Raw genomic sequence first — 23,372 nt, 5'->3', positions numbered from 1 at the left:
GGGCCTGGAGGTGGAGGCATAAAGGATGAGCCAGGGGGAGCGGAGTTCAGGGTGGTGGTGGAGCTCAGAGGCCCGAGCCTTGGGAATCTCGGCCCATTTGCCGAGGTGGCGGCAGCATCGATCCAACTGGAGAAGGTGCTGTAATGAAGGGGCAGCGATGACTCCCGAGGCTGGGATGGTTCTCAGGAGGAGGCTGAGATGAGCTTTTGCTCTTGTCCCACTGCCCGCCCGCTCTGGCCCCTCTGGCTCCCTGTGCCCCCCTCTAGCCTCACTCTGAGCCGCGCCGGCCGCCCCTGGCCCCCTCTCTGGCCCCGGTTCCACACGCTGACCGGCAGGTGCTGCAGAAAGGAGAGTTGCGTGGTGGAGCTACAGGTGTGACTCCATCGCCGTGTGGGTGTTGCTCTGGACACAGGAGCTGTTTCTTCTTACCAAGAGTATTTTCTGATTATTTGATCGTGAGCATGGATTATCTCATCTGTGGGTGTAGCATCAGGCCCCTCCAAGGCAGGGATGGTGACGGTTGTAGCAAAGGTTGGGAGAAGGCTGTTTCTGACTCAGTGGAGGTGAGAAGGAAATATCTATTTGAGATGTGAACACACATGACCTTGGCAGGGCCTGTGTCTACAGGAGATAACCCCAAAGAGATGCTTACACCTTTTGGCAAACGCCTGTGGGTACGAGAGACTGGAAACAAGCAGAATGTCCCCACTGTGCACAGACAAGGAGCTCTGTGGCCCCGGCACGCTCTCCTGCCTCTGAGAAGAATTAGGCCCATTTGTAAGATGCGTTCTCCACAAGCATCACACCGGGAAAAAAGAGGCATCGATAGCTTCAAGCTGTAAATTTATTTTCTTTTTCTTTGTGTGTTTTTTTTTTTTTCTGATAACCAATCACTTCAATTAATTTTAGGAAGTAACATTCCCTTTAGACCCATGGATGATACTAAATTATATATCCATATGATATTTTAGGTTCTAAAAATCATACAACCATATAGATTAATGATATACAATATCAAGATTTGGTTTCAAAATGTCTAAATAAAATAAAATGTCGGTCATGGTTCTCATTCACTGTCTTGGTGAACAACAAAGAAAAAAAACACACCACCAAATATCCCAATATTTACAGACATAGGTGTTTTCAAAAGGTCTTTTTCTGACTTTAGCAAAGAGAAACCATCCCAATTTTATTCTTTATTTGATTGAACTCTAATACATGTTAATACTATTTCTCCTACTGCAGCAAGTTCTCACTTTCTCAAGGCCTTTTCTTCAATTTTTCTAGAAATAAGATATCTCATTTCTAACCATCAAATTAAGATGTTATCCTCAGAGATATTATGTACCAGGTTGGTATATCCACATAGCTGCTTTCCATATTTCAGGCTAAGCAAAGACATGCATTTAGAGCTGTACTAATGTTATGAAAGCAAAAGACAATCCAACCGAATATCCAGAGAAATGATGGCCTTTCCGTGCAGTGTTTGATGCTGAAAACAGTGATTTGGACATAGTGATTTTTATTCAAATACCATTCTGTTCACTTGTGGTCCAAGAACATTCAAATCATAAACCAAATGCCCTGGCTGGTGTGGCTCAGTGGATAGAGCGTCGGCCTGCGGACTGAAGGGCACCATGTTCGATTCCAGTCAAGGGCACATGCCTGGGTTACGGGTTTGAGCCCCATTGAGGGGGCGTGCTGGAGGCAGCTGATCAATGACTCTTTGTCATCACTGATGTTTCTACCTCTCTCTCCCTCTCCCTTCCTCTCTGAAATCAATAAAAATATATTTAATAAAAAGAAACATGTTAAAAATTGGTCTTCAAACATTACAGCCAATGATGCCAATGCTTGCTGATGATCTCAGCGACACAAAACCACATCCACACCTCAGTGGCCACCAAACCATTCAGCAGAGCTTCCTGAACGGTGACCTGTTTGAGGCTGTCAGTGTGAACAACAGGTACTGTGTTTCAAACCCTGAATAGCTGTGGGGATCTCAGCAGGGGTTGGTGGAATCAGATCAACCTTGGCACATGCCAAATCGTGGCCAGTGGAGGCTCCCCATGAGTCACAGCAGCAACATTCACCGGCGTGGGGGCCGTCTTGGCGAGGTTTCGGGCAAACTGGGCCATTTTGCCATCGTGGATACTGCGGCCCGAACCACCAGCTGAATCAAGCTGTAAACTCAGTGCGCAGCTTCCACTATGTTCCAAAGACCAGCTCACTCATGCTCACAGCACCTCCTAATGCTGGAAGCGTTGTCAGCATCTTACAGAGAAGGAAACAGGCACAGGGAGATCAGCCCTCAGAAAATTGCCTCATCTGATGCACAAAAGATGGACACCGTGACCCCCTCTGGGACAAGCAGCTGTACTTGGGGTTTACTTACTGTTGCTCTTTAACCTTCCTTTGTACTCTTAAAAATGTAAGTCTTAAATGTCATAAGTGAGCCAACAAAAGCACAGTTAAACCTTTTTTGGGAGTGCACTGCGACACCCTTTCCAGAGATCTGGGGCTCTCTGCCCCCGGCGAGAACCTAGTGGCTGGACGAGCAGGCAGCTCTCACAGTCCCTCCCGGGCCTCTCCACAGCCCACTCCCCAGCCTGATCCACCCAGAGTGAGACGAGCACATTGGCTCGGGGCCCTGCCCGTTCCCTGGAGGCGGAAACCGTCAGCCTATGTGTGGCCCCTCTAGGACCAGGATCCCCCGTGGGGCATTGTCTGTTCTGGAAACGTCCCTGATGGGAAGATGACCAGCGCTGAACCCCAGGCGCCCTTAGCCAAGTTATAAGAAGGTGCCTCATCTTCAAGACCTTTATGGACTAGAGAATTATCATAATAAATATTAAAGAGGCCTAAAAACACTTCCAATAAAATCTGAAAACTTTCAAGTTATAAGAACATTGCAGTGTGAGGTTTGAGATGTGAAGTCATGGACCCTGTTCAGTGCACAACCTCACCTCTCAGGCCTTCCCCATCATGAGTCCAGCCTGGGCATGTGCTTCCCGGAGCCCCTGGGTTGACTGGAGCCAGCAACTGGGTGGTCCTGCCCGTATTCTAGACGCCCAAAGTGAGGTTCAGAGAGGGGCAGCAGAGGTCCCTACCCCCAGCCCACGTCCCCTCCACTCAGCCCAGCTCACTGGTCCTCCCCCAGCTCCTGCCTGGTTGCCACAGTGTCGGAGGAGATTTCTGGGAAGCAATTGGAAAATCCACACCAGCTGGCCCCTCCTTCCTCACTCTCTCTCCAGCTTCAAAGCCTCCTTTTGGGCAGGTAGGAGGGGCTTCTTCCTGGCCAGGCCGCGGGGAGCAAAGGAGATCATGGAGACATAGGGTCCAGATAGTGGGTTCTGGGACCCCAACCTCACCCAGCAGATTCCCTGGGCTCCATCGCCCTGGGCTCCATCGTCCTCTCACAGTTCCAAGTCCAGGCGGCTGTTTCCTGCCTCCCTGCCTTCGCACAGGCAGTTCCCTCCGCCTCGAATGCCCTTCCTCGTCCTTCAAATCCCAGCTCGTCTGTAACTCCACCGGAGAACCTTCCCTGAGCGCCTTGGGGCTCCCCCTGCATCCTGCACCCGCCCCAGTCACAGTCTTTTTCCGGATGATGCTCTCATGGGGCGGTGAGATCTTGGGGATGCGAGCTTTGCCTCTGTGCCCCAGCCCCTGGCACAGACAGGTGCTCAGTAAATCTGGAAGGAAGGGAAGGAGGGAGGGAGGGAGGGGAGCAAAGAAACTCCTCCCATAGGATTGGAGAGGATCTGGATCGTCAGCACCTGGCACAGGGCTGCTGGTCACGGAGCAAAGCCCAAGAATTAGCCCCTAAGGGACCTGAAAACAGGATTGGGTGATTTTCATGATGTCATCGAATGACTACGCTAATTGAGAAAGGAGTCTCGGCCTAGGGCTGTGCACCAAAGGGTTCTGGGTTTGATTCTGGTCAAAGGTACTGTACCTAGGTTTCCTGGCCCCGGCTCTGGTCGGGCGCGTGCAGGAGGCAACCAATCGATGTGTTTCTCTCACATCGCTTTTTCTCTCTCTCTAAAAGATCAACGGAAGCCCTGACTGGTTTTGCTCAGTGGCTAGAGCATCAGCCTGCGGACTGAAGGATCCCAGGTTCGATTCCGGTCAAGGGCATGTACCTTGGTTTCGGGCACGTCCCCAGTAGGAGGTGTGCTGGAGGCAGCTGATGGATGTTTCTCATTGATGTTTCTAACTTTCTATCCCTCTCCCTTCCTCTCTGTAAAAAAATCAATAAAATATATTTTTTAAAAAAGATCAATGGAAAAATATGCTCTGGTAAGCATTAACAACAACAAACAAGCAAAAAACAAGAACAAGTCTCAGTGAGACTTTGTGGGGGTGAGTTGGAGTGGAGGATGGCATTGTAACCGGTCAATCAATGCATCCAGGCAGCCTGTCACTGCTTGAGCCAATCAAGCACAGACAGAGTTGAGTCACTTAAGAGTGCTTCTTCCAATCCTGCGGGCAGTCTGGGAGAGCAGCAAGTCATCCACCAAAATCTGGTCTGCACCCCACAAGCCAGCTGTTGATGTAGGGTAGGGCAAGGATTAGTACAGGCATGGGGAAGTAGGCTAGCAGGCTGGGGTGGGACTCCATTGTTTGGGTACCACTGTTGTTAATCTTTCCATGATAATACAGGAGGTAGCGGCTAGGAACATGGTTAATGACTCAGAGGCCTGCACCATGGCAGACATCTCAATGATAAGGTCCGTGGTGGCTGCCTGATCATATTTCCGCAGCATCATAATGAGTCGCCCCTTCCAGGATCTTAGTGAATTCCAATATTGCTTCATATGTTTTCAGGTTACTTCTGGGACATTAAGCTCTTGTTACTGAGTACCTTTTTTTGCTAGTAAATTAGTTGTGAACACAATTGTTTTCCTGAATAAAAGATTCTAGTTAATACTTTGGCATATAAACACAGTGGTTTTGAAAACATGTTTTTGTAACTCAAAGGGTTCTGCTTGATTCCTGTGTCTGTCCCTTTCAGAATGAAAGATAAAATAATCCTGTAGAAATGTGCTAAAACCAATCATCCCTTACTTTGCGATTTATTAGAATGTAAGGTAAGAGAAGACTTATACAGTGGTTTTATAGGGTAAATGCTTGTATTTTCCTCCCAGTAAGGTACTGATGATACTGTGCACATCTATGGATCTGTATATTTATTACAAGGACGCTGTCAGCCAATTCCTGCGCAAAATGATCCTCTGCTGCCCTCCGGTGGCCATGCAAGGAATAACACTATGTGCCTCTGTCCATGGTGCTGCAATTCCAGGTAAAGCCCTGTGAACACAACCAAAAATTATACCCAGAAAAAATACTCCCACAAAATCATCATCGAAGCTGTCCAAGGCGCCAATCATTGTGTAGTCACGGCTCTGTGTTCTTCACCTCTTCCAGCCCCAGCTCTGCAAAGGGACACCCCTCCCTGTAGACTGCTGCACTGAGGTTCCTCTTATGGTAACGCACCCACCCTGCCTAATATGTTCGTTGGTGCCTTTTTTTAAATCAAAAATATATTTTATTGATTTTTTTACAGAGAGGAGGGGAGAGGAAAACATCCATCAGCTGCTTCTTGCACACCCCCCACTGGGGATGTGCCCGCAACCAAGGTACATGCCCTTGACTGGGATTGAACCTGGGACCCTCCATTCCACAGGCCAACGCTGTATCCACTGAGCCACACCGGTTAGGGCTCGTTGGTGCCATTTTTAAGTGCAGTGGTGAGTGTATGTCTGGCAAGCAAATGCTCTAATCAGTTAGCCACACCAGCTACGGATTGTATGCACTTTTGTTGTTGTTATTTGAATTTATTTTTAACTCTAATTGACATACAATAATACATTACTTTCAGGTGTACAACATAGTGATTCAACATTTACATGCCTTACAAAGTGATTCCCCCTAAATCTAGTTCACGTCTGACTCGACTGCTTATGTTGCAGTTCCATCTCCATGATGCATTCCATAAACGACGTGATGGACTTTCCCAGCCCCAGTGGAGACAAGCCAGGGCAGGTGTTGGCAGAAGAACAGCTGGAGGCTAATGTGATTGAGAGGGACGAGGGGTTGGGTCGTGGAGCGGCGTGTGTGTGACTGCAACGCTTCAGGGGCTTGGCTAGAGGAGCAGTGGCTGTTTGGAGCTGACTGGGGGAAGGAGGTGAGACTCAAAGTCTCCTGCATCTTCTCTCAGAAGACAGGTCCTTTCAGAAGCTCCAGGGAGAACATCCCAGCCTTTTCTCTTGTCCTGAGATGGGGAGCAGCCTGGGTTCCCCACGGGTCCCAGTGTGATCACAGCGGCCCTTATAAGGGGGAGGCAGTAGGGTTGGAATCGGAGAGATGAGGCTGTGCTGCAGGCTGTGGAGATGGAGGCCAAAGGAGAGGCATTTGTTGGTGGTGGCTTCAGTGTCATTGTGGGCTCGTCCTCCTCGTGGTTGCAGATGTCACGCACCAGGTCCTGCAGGTTCTTGTCGAACATGCGGTCAATGTGCCCTTGACCATCTCGAGGGCCATAACGACGGCGGCCGGTGGGCGGGAGACCCGGGATGCCTGATGCTGGATGGTGTGCTGCGGCCCAGGGGCCGGCCTTGCTCCCTGTGGAGCGCTGTGCCTCCGGCCGCCACTGCGGGGCGTGCAACCTGTGTATCTGGCAAACTGATGCACCGCCGGCTACTGCTCCTATTCACTGTTAAAGATCTCAATTTGAAGCAAATTGTAGTAACCCTGAGTGGAAGTCAACAGGTTCTCTTGTGCCAGAAGCTGTTCCATCCATGCTGCTTGACACAGTCACTGCAGGGAAGAAATATCTGCACAGCGTATGTTCCAAGGGACCTGGCGTCTATGGCATACTGTTTTTAATATGTTTGTTCCCCTTTTTAGTGCTATGTGTTCTTACCAGCTCCAACTCCCCAGGAAAGGTTGTTTCCCCAGCTGGGAATTTTCCCCTAGAGTTAGGGACGAACAGGACTAGGGAAGGGAATAAATCAGTAACCCCCTAGTGTTACAGAAATACAATGTACCGCTTATGAGGAACTCAGAGACACTACCAAATGCTATACTCCTAAAAACCTGCCAAAGCAGGGCAGTGCCAAGGAAGACCACCAGGAACGCTAAAAGAACAACTACCAAACAGTTAAGGAAATACCGCTGCAAACAATGCAGGCAGGCTCCTTATCTAAAAATCTAATTTGAGCTATGCAAGCAGAAAGACTTCAACTAAGTGCCAGGGAGGATGTTCATCACCATAGCTAAGATCACACTTAAGCTATGTAGCGGTCAAGCGGAATGAAGTTAACTAGAAGAGGACATTCTGCCAGGAAAAGGCGGGAGTCTGCAAGCGGGCCGCGTCAGAACAAAGTCTTGCACGCAAGACTTATTGTTCAGAGGCAGAACTTTCCTTGACGTGATAAATAGTCCATGAGGGCATGGAATCCAGGAAGGGTGCACTGATGCAGGTGGAAAGAGTCTTTGTATAACATAGGAAATTAATAGTGTAATGTATAACTTAGCTTTGATGATTTCATGAGCATGCTTGTTAATCATTGTCACTTGCTGTACTCCATTGTTGTTTGCTGGCTCACCCCCAATAAAAGCCAGAAGGGATCAGAGGATCTTTGCTACACGCCTGAGCAATCGGTAGCCCTCTGCTCTACTTCATCCTACATGCCAAGCTTGCCTCAGTGTCTCCGTTCACAAACAACATCAACAAATGGCGCCCGAACAGGGACCCGAAGATAAGACATTGGGGATGGGTAGGACCGAAAGGGTTTCCCAGCGCAGAGTACGCGGAACTTTCGGCAATAGAGTCAGAGTCATGGGGAATAGCCCGTCGATGCAGAGTCAATATATAGCTGTCTTGAAATCATTGTCAAAGAGCTTGGGGTAAAAGTGAAGGATGAGGTTTTTAAAAAATTGTTTAAGGCAATTCAGCAGCACTGTTTATTGATTTCAACCAGAAGGAAAACAGCAGTTAAATCTTAAGTTGTGAAAACAAGTTGGAAGGTCATTAAAGAGGGCTCATCCACAGGGAAATGCAATAGAGGCTGATGTGTGGGCTATTTTTAATTTAGTAACGTTAGCTTTACAGCCTTTTCAGTCTGATTCTGAAGATTATGAAGAAATTCCTTTGACGTCCCAAAGTGCTGCTCCAGGAGCTGGGAGTTTAAGCCCTGAGCCTCTCCTTCCTGAGAAATTGCTACCACCCGAGCCACTCCCGTTAGAGGTCACTGAACCGAGGGAGTCAAGAAAAGGACAAACTTTATTAAAACGAGGCCAAAAACACCTTTGGGGACATTGGTGTTGACATCCCGGCAGCACTTAAGGAACTGTTTGTTTATTGCCTCTCATCTTGAAAGTGGAGGATGTTTGACCAGTTACTTCTGGACTAATTACACTCTTGGGGAGGGAAAGGGGCCAGCAGGCTTCCTCTGAAGCCCCCTCAGAGCTGGGGTATGAGGTATGTGGTGCCTACACTTGCCCTGTGGCTGCTGAGGTGCGATTTAGGTCTCATGACTTACTCACACTCCCTGCAAACACCGGGCTTCTCCCCTGAGTGTGTCCTCTGGTGTCTGATGAGATTGGACTTCTGTGTAAAGCCTCGCCCACACTCCCTGCACACATAGGGCTTCTCCCCTGAGTGTGTCCTCTGGTGTCTGTTAAGAGTCGACCTATCTCTAAAGCCTCGACCACACTCCCTGCACACATAGGGCTTCTCCCCTGAGTGTGTCCTCTGGTGTCTGTTAAGAGTCGACCTCTCTCTAAAGCCTTGACCACACTCCCTGCACACATAGGGCTTCTCCACTGAGTGTGTCCTCTGGTGTCTGTTAAGAGTCGACCTATCTCTAAAGCCTCGCCCACACTCCCTGCACACATAGGGCTTCTCCCCTGAGTGTGTCCCCTGGTGTGTGATAAGAGTCGACCTATCTCTAAAGCCTCGACCACACTCCCTGCACACATAAGGCTTCTCCCCTGAGTGTGTCCTCTGGTGTCTGATGAGATGTGACTTCTGTGTAAAGCCTCGCCCACACTCCCTGCACACATATGGCTTCTCCCCTGAGTGTGTCCTCTGGTGTGTGTTGATATGTGAGCCATCATTGAAGCCTTGCCCACACCCTCCAGGCTTGATTGTTACAATTTTTGACATTCTTACTCCCACAGATAATTTGCCTGTGTTCTTTGGATTCACGTCCTGGCCTGTGCTGGGCTCTTCCTCCATTATTCTCTCACACTCACTGGAGCTCCCTGTTTGTCCGTTGGGAGGCTTGAAAGAGGCCCTTGAAGTTCCCCTGTGCCTGATCCTTTTAAGCAAAGGTTTGGACGTTCCTTTGACCTCTTGACCTTCAGCTTTGTCATTCCAGCCATGTGGACCAGTCTGTTGCTGCTGCTGTTGATTCTGACGCTCTGGGCCAGGTTCCTCCGACTGGAGGTGTTTTCCTGCAGGTGCTCCTGGCAGAATCTCAGAGGGGTGATTGCGTTTCACATGTTGGCTGAGGAATGTCTGACTGGAGAAGGCCACAGAGCAGGAGGGACATGGGTGGATCTCTGGCTTTGGTTCTGCTGAAGGAGAAAGTTTTGGTCAGGGCAGGTGTGGGCAAGGCTGCCTGTGCCTTACGCTCTGTCTCCTGGGAAGACCCGTCCCCGGAATCATTCTTGCTGTGTTGACAGTGCAAGCTCTGCCTCCCACAAAGTGTTCCTTCACTGTCTACTTTTCTTTTTCTTTGTCTGCACTACTCTTCTTCAGAAATCCAGAGACCCCATATCAAAAGTCTTTTCTACAGCCCTGGCCAGTGTGGATCAGTGGATAGAGCCTCAGCCTGTGGACTGAAAGGTCCCGGGTTCAATTCCCATCAAGGGCATGTGCCTTGGTTGCAGGCTTCTCCCCGGCCCGGGCCCTGGTCAGGGATTGTGCAGGAGGCAACGAATCGATGTGTTCCTCTCACATTGATATTTCTCTCTGCCTTTCCCTCTCTCTTTCACTCTCTATAAAAATCAATGGAAAAATATCCTTGGGTGAGGATTGAAAAGAAAAAAGGTCTTACAGATCAAGGACCATCAGAAGCCATTTCACTCCTTATATGGGTGGGATTATAGTGACCTTTTCATATACATGTATCTTCTAAGTCATGTTAAAGAGAAAAACCACAGGCCTGGCCAGGTAGCTCAGTGGTTGAGCATCAACCCATGAACCAGGATGTCACCAGTTTGAGTCCTGGTCAGGGCACGTGCCCAGGTTTTGTGCTCGATCCCAGCAGGAGGCAGCTGATCCATGTTGATATTTCTATCTCTCTCTTCGTTTCCCTTCCTCTCTCTCTCAAATCACTAAAAATATTTTAAAATAGAGAAACCATAGGCCCCAACTAGCAATTGCTTCTCTCTCAGTTTTCCACAAATCATAAAATGGAAATATGTCTTTCCTCACACAGTATTCCTACTTGATTTCTTTCGGTGTTAGCCTATTTCAAATACAATAGGAAGTCCTGTTTCAAAATATCTCCCCAACCATGCCCTAGCCAGTTTGGCTCAGTAGATAGAGCTTCGCCTTGGGGACTCCAGGGTCCTGGGTTCAATTCTAGTCAAGGGCATGTACCTTGGTTGCAAGCTCAATCCCCAGCCCTGGTTGGGGTGTGTGTGGGAGGCAAGCTATTGATATTTCTCTTTCTCTCTCTCTGTCTCTCCCGCTTTCTTCTACTCTCTCTCAAAAAAAAAAAAAATTGGAAAAATATCCTCGGGTGAGGATTAACAACAACAAAAATATTTCCCCAACTCTGCTTCTTACACTCCTGACTGCCCTCCCTCTCCAGCCAGTCCGCCTTCCTCTCTCACTTGGAGTTGAAATAATCTCGGAGGGGATTCCCCACTGAAGTTTATTTTCCAAAAAAATTAACAAAGCATAGTTTTAGAACATGCCAGTCTGCAGCTGAAAACTGCTCAATTGTCCCATCTCACTCAAGAAAGTCCCCAGTATCTCAGCTTGGATCATAGGCACTGTATTTCCAGGCTGCTAGGCATCTGTCTAACTTCCATTCTTACTCTCTGTACTGAGACTGAGATGGGAGTAGCCCTCAGCCAGCTCAACACCCCACCTCTTTCCTTCCCTGCACCAGCCGCTCCCTCTGCCTGGGACCTTGTGCCACAGGTGTTGTAAATGTTGTCTCCTGAGAAAGCCTTCCCTGACCTTCAGAATCCGACACACCCACCCTCCCCTCACACTGATCCCTAGGCACTAGTCCTGGGCCCGTTTTCTCCAAAGCGCTAACCACTGTGTAATATTAAGCACATGCACATGTGTCTGCCTGGGCTTCCCTCCTTCACCAGCCAGCTGCTCAGGAGCAGTGATTCTGATCATCGTGTTAATCTGTATTTCCAGCTCCCAGAACCCTGTGTGGCACCGAGTAGGAATTCACATGACAAGTCACTGAAATAATGAATGAATGCATGTTAACACACACATTTCATTTAGAAATATGCAGTAAATGAAGAAGAAACAGCTAAAAGTGTTTTAAAAAAACCCCACAAACAACCACCTAGGTGAGAGAGCTGGTTAAGTGCCTGAAAACTTCTTTTTTTGCCTCTAACCCTTTCAGCACTATATGAGGCTGTGCATTTTTGTGCATGAAGTATTTTTAAAAATGGGACACAAATTGGCCCTGGCCAGTGTGGCTCAGTTGGTTGAGCATTGTCCCGTTCACCCAGAGGTAGCCAGTTTGATTCCTGGTCAGGGCACATGTCTGGTTGGTGGATTTGATCCCCAGTAGGGGGCGTGAAGGAGGCAGCAGATTGATATTTCTCTCCCTCTCCCTTCATCTCTGTCTCTAAAACCAATAAAAGCATATTTTGAAAAATTAGAACAAAAATAAAAATATTAAAATTGTTCCTAAGAATCAAAGACCTATGTGATGAGCCATCCATTTCTGAAGCATCTGATTTGAAGCTTTACTGACTCTAGAGTGGATTTTACTCTACTTGAGAGTGGGACCCTGAAAACTTCTAAGAATTCTTTCTTTCCATGTTGAAGAAGAGTGGTGCCCACCTCTCCCGGCCACAAGCTCTGTCTTCCACTTGCTGCCCCACTTGATGCCCAGCTTTTGGCCATACTCTTCTCCATACCAGACCAGCAGCTCACAGCCCGTCCTCACGACCCGGCAGGTTCGGTAGAAAATCTGCCTGCGATATTGAAAGGCCACCAGGTTCTGCTCTTCGTCATCCCGGGCGCAGTTCACGTACCTGGCGTTGAGGCAGATGAAAGGAAAGAAAACCACAGGCGATGAGTGTCCACTACCTGTCATATTCGTCCCCAGCTCCTCACTGACGCGTAAGGCCCTCAGCTCTGATGGCGCCCACCCCCACCCCCACGCTCCTGGGGAAGCTCCTGTTCAATGTTCGAGCCTCTGTCACAAGGTCATGTGAATTCCTGTCTCTAAGTCAGCCGTGGGCAAACTATGGCCCACGGACCGGATCAGGCCCGTTTGAAATGAATAAAACTAAAAAAAAAAAAAAGACCGTACCCTTTTATGTAATGATGTCTACTTTGAATTTATATTAGTTCACACAAGCACTCCATCCATGCTTTTGTTCCGGCCCTCCGGTCCAGTTTAAGAACCCATTGTGGCCCTGGAGTCAAAAAGTTTGCCCACCCCTGCTCTAAGTCCTGCGCACAGTGCTCATCCTGCCTAATGCCATTTCCAAAGCCTGATTCCAGACTTCCCCATCAAACCCGGTGACCTCTAGCTTCTCTAAGCTCTACGTCAGGTTCTGTGTCACACCACAGAACTCAGTGCTTGATCTAAGACTCTGCTTCCGATCAGCTCACATCATTCAACACTCAGCCCAAGTCTACCTTCTCTTCTGAGGCCTTTCTCGAGTCTCCCCACACTTTATTGAAGGCATCATTCAGTTGCCTCCCCCAGGTCCCAAAGAAACGTGGAGGTCTCTCTGTCTTAGAAAAATAACACAGAACAATAGTAGTTTATTCATAATCTGTGTCCCCTGATACAAGAGAGCCCCTCAGGAAAGGGCCATGAGCACTATTACTCCGCCGGCTCCAACACCCAGTTGTAGTTAGAACTGAGGCTGGGATGATGTGCTGCCCTCACAGGTTTAGACTATCCTTGGATTAAGGCTATCTGGGCACTGGGCACTTCTTGAAAAATAGGAAAATTATAGTTAAATATTAATGAAATAAAATTTTTCATGTCCGTCTGCAATAAGTCCTCCCTAGGGTCATGATTGTGTGATCTGTGTAAGTAATGAATTCCTTTCTCTAAACTGGAACATAGTAGGTGTTTAACTAATGTCCGTTAGATAAATCACAGAGTAATCCAGGGTCCTCAAGGGTTTTCCCAGTCAGTGCCCAAAGTGGAGACTTGTATTTTGAGGACATACGCTGTACTTTTACCACCCCTTTCCCAAATGTCTCTTGATGTTGAATATCACTGTATGGAGAAAAAAGGGGAACAGAGGACTGAGGGAGACCATTAGGGAGGCATGATGGGAAGGACAGACGTGTGGGCAGTGAGGCATGAGTGTCCTCTCTGGCACCCAGAAGCCTAGTGACCTTACCTCATCCAGTTGGCCTGAGATGTATCCTTTCCGTCCACATACTCATAGCAGTTTCTCCCTTTGGTGATCTGCATTTCAGGAAAAGAGGTTAAAGGCCGTGTGTGTGTGTGTGTGTGTGTGTGTGTGTGTATGTACATAATAGGATAATTACTTTACTCTATTGTCATGAAATCTCTTTCAGCCTGCATGGTGATTCAACTGCCAATGGTGATCACAGGATATTTTTCTTACTCATCATCTACACGTTGGAGTCGATTTGTCCACTAAGCAGGAGCCCCACAAGGGAGGAGTCTGTACCACTTTGCTCCCATTTACCCTCTGATCCTTAGAGAGGAGCTCTATGTTCATGCAAAGTTCGCCCAGTACACAGAGCTGTCTCACCATATGGTTCCCATCCATGTCCCAGCATGTAGAAGGTGGGGGCCCCCCAAGCCACAGGAGGGACGGGAAGCCAGAGGACAGGGAAGAGGTAAAGTTCTCACCAGCCAGGAGTAGCCGCTGTTGGCTGTGGCTTCATCTTCTGTGATCTGACCCTCATAAGGGCCAAAGTGCAGGCCCACGGGCAGATCACATTCCTCATTCCACACTCCAAGCCCAGCCTCAGGGATGCCTGATGGTCCGATTCTCAACCCAGGGGGCAGAGTGAGGGCTGAGTGGTTGGCATGTCCCTTGTCCACGGCACTATCTTTTACAAACGTAGGAGGCCCATGCACAGCACAGCTGTCAATGAAGAAGTTCTGACACTTCTCACAATCTGGAAGCAAGAGCAACAGGGAAGAGGGAGGGTGCAGTGCATGTTCCTGCACATGAAGAGCTTTGGAAAGAGGTCACATCAGTGAGCCTCAATCCTGTACTCCCGGTCACGAGAGGAAGGGAATGATTTGGGCACCCAAAGACCAGGTGAAATAATTGCATCAAGGACATAACATGCTCCTTGGTGAGGGTGAGCTTACAGAGGTAGTCATCGTCCTGGGGCTCGCTGATCTCTTGGTAGACATGGCCCTTTCTCTCTCGTAGGCTATACATCTTCACTTCGATCTGCTTTCTCCTGAGGTCTACATGGGAGAAGGGCAGGTGAACAAGGGGGTGAGGTCTGGAACATGAGTCCCTGTCTTGTCAGAAAACACACAATGTCCTCCCATCAAATGATCACCTGTTCTATTATAGTATCTGGTATTTTCCTCCATTAACTAAAAGACTAGCACTCCACACTGACTATTGGTGGCTGATTCAATTTTAGTTTCTAGATGATCCCATTATCAGGTTCACCCTCCCAAGCTTTGGTCATTCATAAAGTATGTATTGAGGGCACATTATGTGTTAGGCACTGAGTAAAGACCTGGGCACACAACACCAAGAGAATATGGTTGCTATTATCACAGATGGATTTATTGGACAACTTGCATGTGTCAATTGTTTGAGAGTTAATTTAAAGCTTTCAAACTATATGCGAACCATGTTTCCTTATGTTCACTTTACACATTAGCACTCAGGAGTTCAGAGAGTTTGTAAGATTAGCTCAAAGCTTCAGTGCTAACTCCAGTTACAAATCCAGGCCTATGCAAAGTCCACCCCACATACCTAGGCTATACTGATCAGCCTTTCTAGAGGAATTAGTGGAACTGAAATCTCCAAATTATTGAACTTACCCAATTTTGATCTAGGGTGCTGTCCGGAGGTACTTGCTTCTCCAGGAGGGGACACTGGTTTCTGGGTCTGCTCTGAGCCACTTGCGGTCAACAAATTTGCTGTTCCTGACAATTTCTTCAAACTGGACTCAGTACTTAATGGCGCCCTGGACTTTGCCTTCAGTGTGAAAGTCACATATTAAAATGTAACATACATTTATTTAATTATGTAGGGTTTATGATATATTTTGACATAGATGACTTTAATGAACACTTCAACAACTCTTGGAAATACCTGGGAAGTATGAATATTAGAGGAAAAAGAAATGGCCAATGTGGGTTTTGAATCGAAGACTAGAACCCATGCCTTAAGGCTCTTTCTTTTATAGAACATTGAGAGTGAAGGATACTGGGAAGAGAATAAGACATAGTTGGGCCCTAACCAGTGTAGCTCAGCTGACAGAGTGTCAGCCTGCGGACTGAAGGGTCCCGAGTTCAATTCCGGTCAAGGGCGAGTGCCTTGGTTGCTGGTTCTTCCTCCTTGGCCCGGACCCTGGTCTGGGCTTATGCAGGAGGCAACTAATCAATATGTGTGTCTCTCACATCGATATTTCTCTCTGTCTCTCCCTCTCTTTTCTATTCTCCCCAACAATCAATGAGAAAATATCTTTGGGTGAGGATTAAGAAAAAAAAAAAAGAAAGAAAGAAATAGTTGGCAGAGCCCTGACTGGTGTAGCTCAGTGGTTGAACTGAAGGGTTGCCGGTTCCATTCCCGGTCAGGGCACATGCCCCAATTATGGGTTAGATCCCAGGTTGGGGTCTGTGTAGGAGGCAACCGATCCATGTTTTTCTCTCTCACTGATGCTTCTCTCCCTCTCCCTTCCTCTCTCTCTCAAATCAGTAAAAACATATATTTTTTAAAAGAAATGGCTGGCAGAAACCTATCATGACAATCAAGAAAATTATGCTAGCCCTAGCTGGTTTGGCTCAATGGATAGAGGGTTGGCCTGTGGACTGAAGGGTCCCAGGTTTGACTCCGGCCAAGGGCATATGCGTGGGTTGCGGGCTTAATCCCCAGTAGGGGATGTGCAGGAGGCAGCCAATCAATGATTCTCTCTCATTATTGATGTTTCTATCTCTCTCTCCCTCTCCCTTCCTCTCTGAAGTCAATCAAATACATATTTAAAAGAAAAGAAAATTATGCTAAAATGTGCAATTTACTATATCATGGAAAGAATATTTGTAATTAGATTAGTTGGTTCCCACCAGTTCTGTTTGAATAAGGTTGTGCTACTAGCTAGTTCTCTTCAGTTTCCTGACCTATAACATGCTAATTCTTAATGTTATAATGAACATGAAATATAATGATGTTCACCAAAGTCTTCTGTGAGCACTTTGATACAGTATGAATGTGAGATTACAGTCCTGCTATCAATGTACCTCTCAGCCATCTCTATATTTGAAATCACATGTAAATTATCTTCATTATTCTTTGACCCTACTCTAGTTTAATGTGTAAATTTGAAAGCACTCTTTCAGCAAACATTCAGGGGTCCTTCAGGGACCCTGAGCTGGGCCTGGGACTTCTAGAAGAGTTTGGTTCACATCTGGTGTGACCCAAACAGCTCAGAATGCAGAGGTAGGCAAACAAGATGACACTGGCCTAACTTCTTACTGGAATGAGCACTCAAAGCCAGTTCCAGATGGATGAGCTTCTATTGAATAGTGTGTCATCTCTATGAAGTCCTTAAGTCACTTTATTATTTATTGTTTCTCAATCGTCAAACCTGAAGCTCCCCAGAGTTGAGAGATGCTTTCTTTTATTTGACTGGGAGGCTCTGATGCTGGGGCTCCTATATCCTTCTTCATCTGGGACCATGCACCGTGCAAACTGCCTATATGTCAGTGAGCTTCTGCAAGTCGGAAGTCTTAGTGCATTTCTCACTGCAGCATAGCGTTTGGAATCATCAGTCAGTGAAAGACGTAATCATGTATGGATAAGACAGTGGAAAGTGCATAAAACTATGGAAATTTTAATGAGTTTATAATGGTTTAGAGATGAAGCTATGGATTAGATTGCACGACCACCGATACTGTGATCTCAGACATATAATCAAACACTTGTATATGTCTGAAACCTCAGTTTCCTCATCAGAAATGGTGATAGTTATAGTACCTACCTCATAGGGTTGTGGTAAGGTTTAAGTGAGTAAATTCACGTAGAATTCATAGAGTCTGAAGCATTGTGAAGATAAAACCCACGGTAGCTACTATTGTTGCTGATGTTATTAACGACTAAGATGATATTGGGCATTTTGTTGAAGAGGTCAGGAAAGGAAGGTGGCAGTTTCTAGGGTGCACTCTGCTTTTTCCTCCTCTTCCCTGCATTTGCATCCAGGAGGAAGATTTTCTTTTCAAAAGGATTTGGGAAATACTCACCTTCTGATGTTTATTCTGTTCCACTCTGAAGGCCACCCAAGAAGGTTTAGCTAAAAGATGGTGAGAAATCAATAATATAAATAATTTCAGAGAGGAAGGGAGAGGGCGAGGGAGATAGAAACATCAATGATGATAGAGAATCATGGATTAGCTGCCTCTTGAACACCCCACACCAGGGATCGACCCCACAACCTGGGCATGTGCCCTGACCGGGAATCGAACTGTGACCTCCTGGTTCATAGGTTGACGCTCAATCTCTGAGCCATGCCTGCCGGGTGAGAAATCAGTTTTGGTTGGTAATTGTTTCAAAATCTGGAGATTCTTATCTTTCAGAATTCTGAAGCAGAGAGTAATCCAAGGACAGATGAAGGATGATTGGAAAATGTTTTCTGAGGTTTCATTAGGCTTATGATTTTATTGGGAGCATCAGCTAATTTCCTTAAATGTTTAAAAATAGACAAAACCCCATCTGTACTTCATCCTCTGTTCAATATATATATTTAAGTTGGCCTAGCCTGGCTGGGCGGCTCAGTTGGTTGGAGTATCCTCTTGTACACCACAAGGTTTCAGGTTTGATCCTTATTGGGGCGTACACGGGAGGCAACGGATAAATGTTCCTCTCTCACATTGATGCTTCTGTCTCCCTTCTGTCTCCCTCCCTTCCTCTCTCTAAATTCAATGAATATACTTGGGTGAGGATTTAAAAAATAAAATTGCCCTAAAAAGCAAAAAATAAAAAATTGGCCTTTCATGACACAAATATAATGACAGTCATGTAACTGCAAAGAAACTCTACTCTGTAACCCGGCCCTTTCTTCTCTCTGTCTTCACATTGGCCTTGTCCAGTCCACCTTGAACATGGCACCAGGACCACCTTGCCTCCTTTCTTTCTTATCCTTCCTCCTTTGTACATTTGGACTGTGCCCACCTTCCCTAATCACTAGATTCTGATCAGCATCACACAATCTTAGGAACAAAGACCCAGGTCTATTCACCCCAGAAACAGAGTTTTGGGGAAGTTGGAGATAACGTCGTGACTTCAGCTATGTTTCAACCTCAGACCCATGGAACTACAGACCCTACCAATCAGACTTTCATGAAACCTGGCAGATGATGCCATGGCTGACATGGAACCTGATACAACGATGAACTACTTCCTACCCTGGCCCACAACCCAACCCCCTAACTACCATGAGTAATAATTTTCCCATATGTCCCCATGCAGGTCTTAGAGCACTGCTCACCTGTCAGACCTTCCTCCTTCTATGTGATGACAACTCTTCTGAATTAGTTATTTTTTACTCACTTTTATATTTTTGTATACTTGCTTGTTAATGTTCTATAACTATATAATTATATTATTATTCTTTATTTTGTTTTTTCCATCACCATTTATCGCCCTCTATTATTATTTTTTAATCCTCACCTGAGGATATATGTTTATTGATTTTAGAGAGAGAGGAAGAGAAAGAGAGGGAAACATGGATGTGAGAGAGAAACATCGATCAGTTGTATCCCATACACACCCCGACTGGGGATGGATCACGAAACCTTTTTGGTGTAGGGGAGGATGCTCCAACCAACTGAGCCTCCTAGCCATGGCTATTTATTTATTTTTATTTTGAGAGAATGTTTATTAAAACTAGGGACAGTGAAACAAGGATAGAAGCAGCAGCAGGAGAGAGCTTAGGCTGGGCTGCTGTGTTGCTCTAGAAAGGGTAAAGGAAAGAGTTCAGCCTAGGCGGGCGGCTTTGGCTCATTGGAAAGTCATAGCAAAGGGGCCTTGGAGCCAGGTTCAGGGGGTGAGCCTGAGTGAGCTGCCGCTGCCCGTGCTCCCTGGTGCAAGTCTCCTGGGTCCCTTAGTTTAGGAGATGCACACCTAGGGGGGAAGTAGAGGTGGGAGGGAGAGGGATATATAAATATTAGAGCCCCAGTGCACGAAATTTATAAATTTATGCACTGCAGGCAGGGGGTGGGGGGTGGGGGAATCCCTCACCCGGGCCTGTGCCCTCTGTGCCCTCGGGGAGTCTGGGAGCCCTGCAATCCATCCCCTGCAGAGGGAGTCCCGCCCAGCAGCCCCAGCTCTGCATTGGTGGCCTGGGCCTCCCTCTTTGGGGTGACGGGGAGCCCCCATTGATCACCCAGAGGCTAGTGGCCTGGGCCTCCCTCTCCAGGGCATCATGGGGGATGGTGGGGCCGGACCAATTGCGTTTCACAGGCCTTGGCTGGCCTGGCGCCAGTGGGTGTCATAGCCTGGTCATCTGGTGGGTCCTTCAGCTGGTCCACCCTGGATTTGCATATTATGGTTTTATTATTGTAGATTTGGGGGGTGGGTCTGGGTGAAGGTGAGCAAAGGGGGAGAAATGGGGGACCTCTGTGATAGTGTCAACACTAAATCTGTATATAATTATTGTTACACATTGAAAGAGGTTCTATGACCCTGGCCAGTGTGGCCCAGTGGTTGAGCCTCGACCGATGAACCGTGAGGTGGGGGGCCGGCAGGAGGCAGCGATGGAGGTTTCTCTCTCTCTCTCTCTCTCTCTCTCTCTCTCTCTCTCTCTCTCTCTCTCTCTCTCTGTAAAATAAATTATTCATAAAAAGGGGTTTATGTGAACAGCCCCTGGTGTGTAACTGCTCTGCCTCTTGCTCCTCCCCGGTAACTCCCGAGAGGCCGCCCGACCGACACCGGGTCGGGGTCAGGCAGCTGCGCGCCCTCCGCCCGCACCTCGCCGCCTCGGGGTCCACTCGTCATCCGAGTCCTCGGAGTCCTCCGCCCGGGGCCTGGCCGTCCTCCCGCGGCGACACATGAAGGCGGGTCGAGGGGCCCTGAGACCTGGAAGGAGAGAAAGAAAGAGTCTGTCCTGCGGGCGAAGAGCTGAGGGACGAACAGCAGAGCCAGCGCCGGGCGGGGCGGAGCCCGGGGCCCTGGACGGAGCCCCCCCCCCCCCCCCCCCCGCTCCCCGCGGCCCCGTCCCCCCTCCCGGTCACCGATGCTGAGCAGCGCCTCGTAGTTGCTCTTCACGTTCCGGTGCCGCGCTCGCTCCCAGGCGCCCATCTGCGCCCACTCCTCCCGGGAGAAGTAGACGGACACGTCCCTGCAGGCGGCCCTGGGCTGGGGGAGAGACCGTCCGTCCGTCCGTCCGCCCCGGCCCGAGGGGGGGCGCCCCGCCTCCACCCTGTCCCCACCCCCCGCGGACCCCCTCACCTTGGGCCTGCGCCCCGCTCTCCCCGCCTCTTCCTCGGGGCGCTCCTGCGGGTCCCTGTCGGGGTTCATGGTGCCGCCCCCCTCCCGAGCCTCAGCCGCGGTGCCTGTGGGAGGAGGAGGCGCTGAGGGACCCGCTCCCACCAGACAGACCCGGACCGGGACCAGGACCAGGGTCCGAGGCCATTGAGACCCACCAGGGGGCGCCTCCTTCCCGCGGCAGCTGGGGTGTCTCAGGTGGGGTCTGAGGGGCCCGGTCGGGGGGGGGGGACTGAGGGGCGCGGTCTGGGGGGGTCTGAGGGGCGCGGTCAGGGGGGGACTGAGGGGCGCAGTCGGGGGGGTCTGAGGGGCGCGGTCAGGAGGGACTGAGGGGCGCGGTGGGGGGTCTGAGGGGCGCGGTGGGGGGGCTGAGGGGCGCGGTCAGGGGGACTGAGGGGCGCGGTCAGGAGGGACTGAGGGGCGCGGTGGGGGGACTGAGGGGCGTGGTCAGGGGGGACTGAGGGGCGTGGTCAGGGGGGCTTGAGGGGCGTGGTGGGGGGTCTGAGGGGCGCGGTGGGGGGGCTGAGGGGCGCGGTCAGGGGGACTGAGGGGCGCGGTCAGGAGGGACTGAGGGGCGCGGTGGGGGGACTGAGGGGCGTGGTCAGGGGGGACTGAGGGGCGTGGTCAGGAGGGACTGAGGGGCGCGGTCAGGAGGGACTGAGGGGCGCGGTGGGGGGACTGAGGGGCGTGGTCAGGGGGGACTGAGGGGCGCGGTCAGGAGGGACTGTGGGGCGCGGTGGGGGGACTGAGGGGCGCGGTCAGGGGGCTTGAGGGGCGCGGTGTGGGGTCTGAGGGGCGCGGTCAGGGGGGACTGAGGGGCGTGGTCAGGAGGGACTGAGGGGCGCGGTCAGGAGGGACTGAGGGGCGTGGTCAGGGGGGGCTTGAGGGGCGCGGTGGGGGGTCTGAGGGGCGCGGTGGGGGGGCTGAGGGGCGCGGTCAGGGGGACTGAGGGGCGCGGTCAGGAGGGACTGAGGGGCGCGGTGGGGGGACTGAGGGGCGTGGTCAGGGGGGACTGAGGGGCGTGGTCAGGAGGGACTGAGGGGCGCGGTCAGGAGGGACTGAGGGGCGCGGTGGGGGGACTGAGGGGCGTGGTCAGGGGGGACTGAGGGGCGCGGTCAGGAGGGACTGAGGGGCGCGGTGGGGGGACTGAGGGGCGTGGTCAGGGGGGACTGAGGGGCGCGGTCAGGGGGCTTGAGGGGCGCGGTGTGGGGTCTGAGGGGCGCGGTCAGGGGGGACTGAGGGGCGTGGTCAGGAGGGACTGAGGGGCGCGGTCAGGAGGGACTGAGGGGCGTGGTCAGGGGGGGCTTGAGGGGCGCGGTGGGGGGTCTGAGGGGCGCGGTGGGGGGGCTGAGGGGCGCGGTCAGGGGGACTGAGGGGCGCGGTCAGGAGGGACTGAGGGGCGCGGTGGGGGGACTGAGGGGCGCGGTCAGGGGGCTTGAGGGGCGCGGTCAGGGGGGTCTGAGGGGCGCGGTCAGGGGGGACTGAGGGGCGTGGTCAGGAGGGACTGAGGGGCGCGGTCAGGAGGGACTGAGGGGCGTGGTCAGGGGGGCTTGAGGGGCGTGGTGGGGGGCTGAGGGGCGAGGTCAGGGGGGGCTGAGGGGCGCGGTCAGGGGGGACTGAGGGGCGCGGTCAGGAGGGACTGAGGGGCGTGGTCAGGGGGGCTTGAGGGGCGTGGTGGGGGGCTGAGGGGCGAGGTCAGGGGGGGCTGAGGGGCGCGGTCAGGGGGGACTGAGGGGCGCGGTCAGGGGGGACTGAGGGGCGTGGTCAGGAGGGACTGAGGGGCGTGGTCGGGGGGGGCTTGAGTGGCGCGGTGGGGGGTCTGAGGGGCGCGGTGGGGGGTCTGAGGGCACTGGGGGTGGGGGTGGAGGCGCCCTGACTGATGGGGGCGCTGTGCTGGGACGGAACCCGGTTCGAAATGGCACCCGCCATCCGGGAGCAATGGACGCGGGAGGAGGCGCCTCAAGGGGCAGAGATGTCGCCTGGACAGGATCCGGGTCTTTCTGGCCAGGAAAGTTGGGTGCTCGGGTGAGAGGATTCGGGGCTCCTGCGCAGAGATTTGGGGTCTCAGGGACAGGCTCCAGGGTTCCGGGTGTCGGAGTTGGGGATTTGGTCTTCCTGGGTGCCGTGGTTAGGGAGCCCGGGCTCGGGGTGTGCTGGGTCTGAGCTTTGGGGATTGAGCGTTCACCTGGGCGCGGAGACCGGGGGTCCTCCGGGTTAGCGGACTTGGGGTCCGTGGAGGCTGACAGAGTGGGAGCCTCTCGGGAGGACACCCCGGGTCCTCGGCTGGGGGTTGAAGGCCGGCGGCAAAGGGGTTCCCAACGAGGCCCCTGTTTTCCTGTCCGTCTCCCGGCCGCGCTGCGCACCTGGCCGAGGTCCCCTCAAACCCGCGCTCCTGGCCGCGCGCTCCCGCCCTCAGGCGCTGTGAGGCCGGGGGAGGGGGGAGCTTCCCGCCTCCAGAGCTTCAGCGGCAGCCGCCAATC

At 50.9% G+C, this 23,372-nt stretch overlaps 1 protein-coding gene across 1 annotated transcript; it reads right to left on the bottom strand.

The window, feature by feature from the left end:
• Positions 1-9,501: 9,501 nt before the first annotated feature.
• On the bottom strand, positions 9,502-20,925 carry LOC308535778 (histone-lysine N-methyltransferase PRDM7-like; the record flags this gene model as incomplete). Its single annotated transcript, XM_081114783.1, is given in 10 exon segments — positions 9,502-9,579; positions 12,056-12,107; positions 12,109-12,249; positions 13,585-13,652; positions 14,067-14,338; positions 14,538-14,639; positions 15,234-15,367; positions 20,364-20,484; positions 20,640-20,763; positions 20,857-20,925. Coding segments are annotated over 10 exon segments (1,161 nt in total).
• Positions 20,926-23,372: the final 2,447 nt, after the last annotated feature.

This window comes from Myotis nattereri (genome assembly GCF_964212035.1).
Source record: "Myotis nattereri genome assembly, chromosome: 21".
Classification (NCBI taxonomy): Eukaryota; Metazoa; Chordata; class Mammalia; order Chiroptera; family Vespertilionidae; genus Myotis; species Myotis nattereri.
This window is presented reverse-complemented; position numbering and strand designations above follow the sequence as displayed.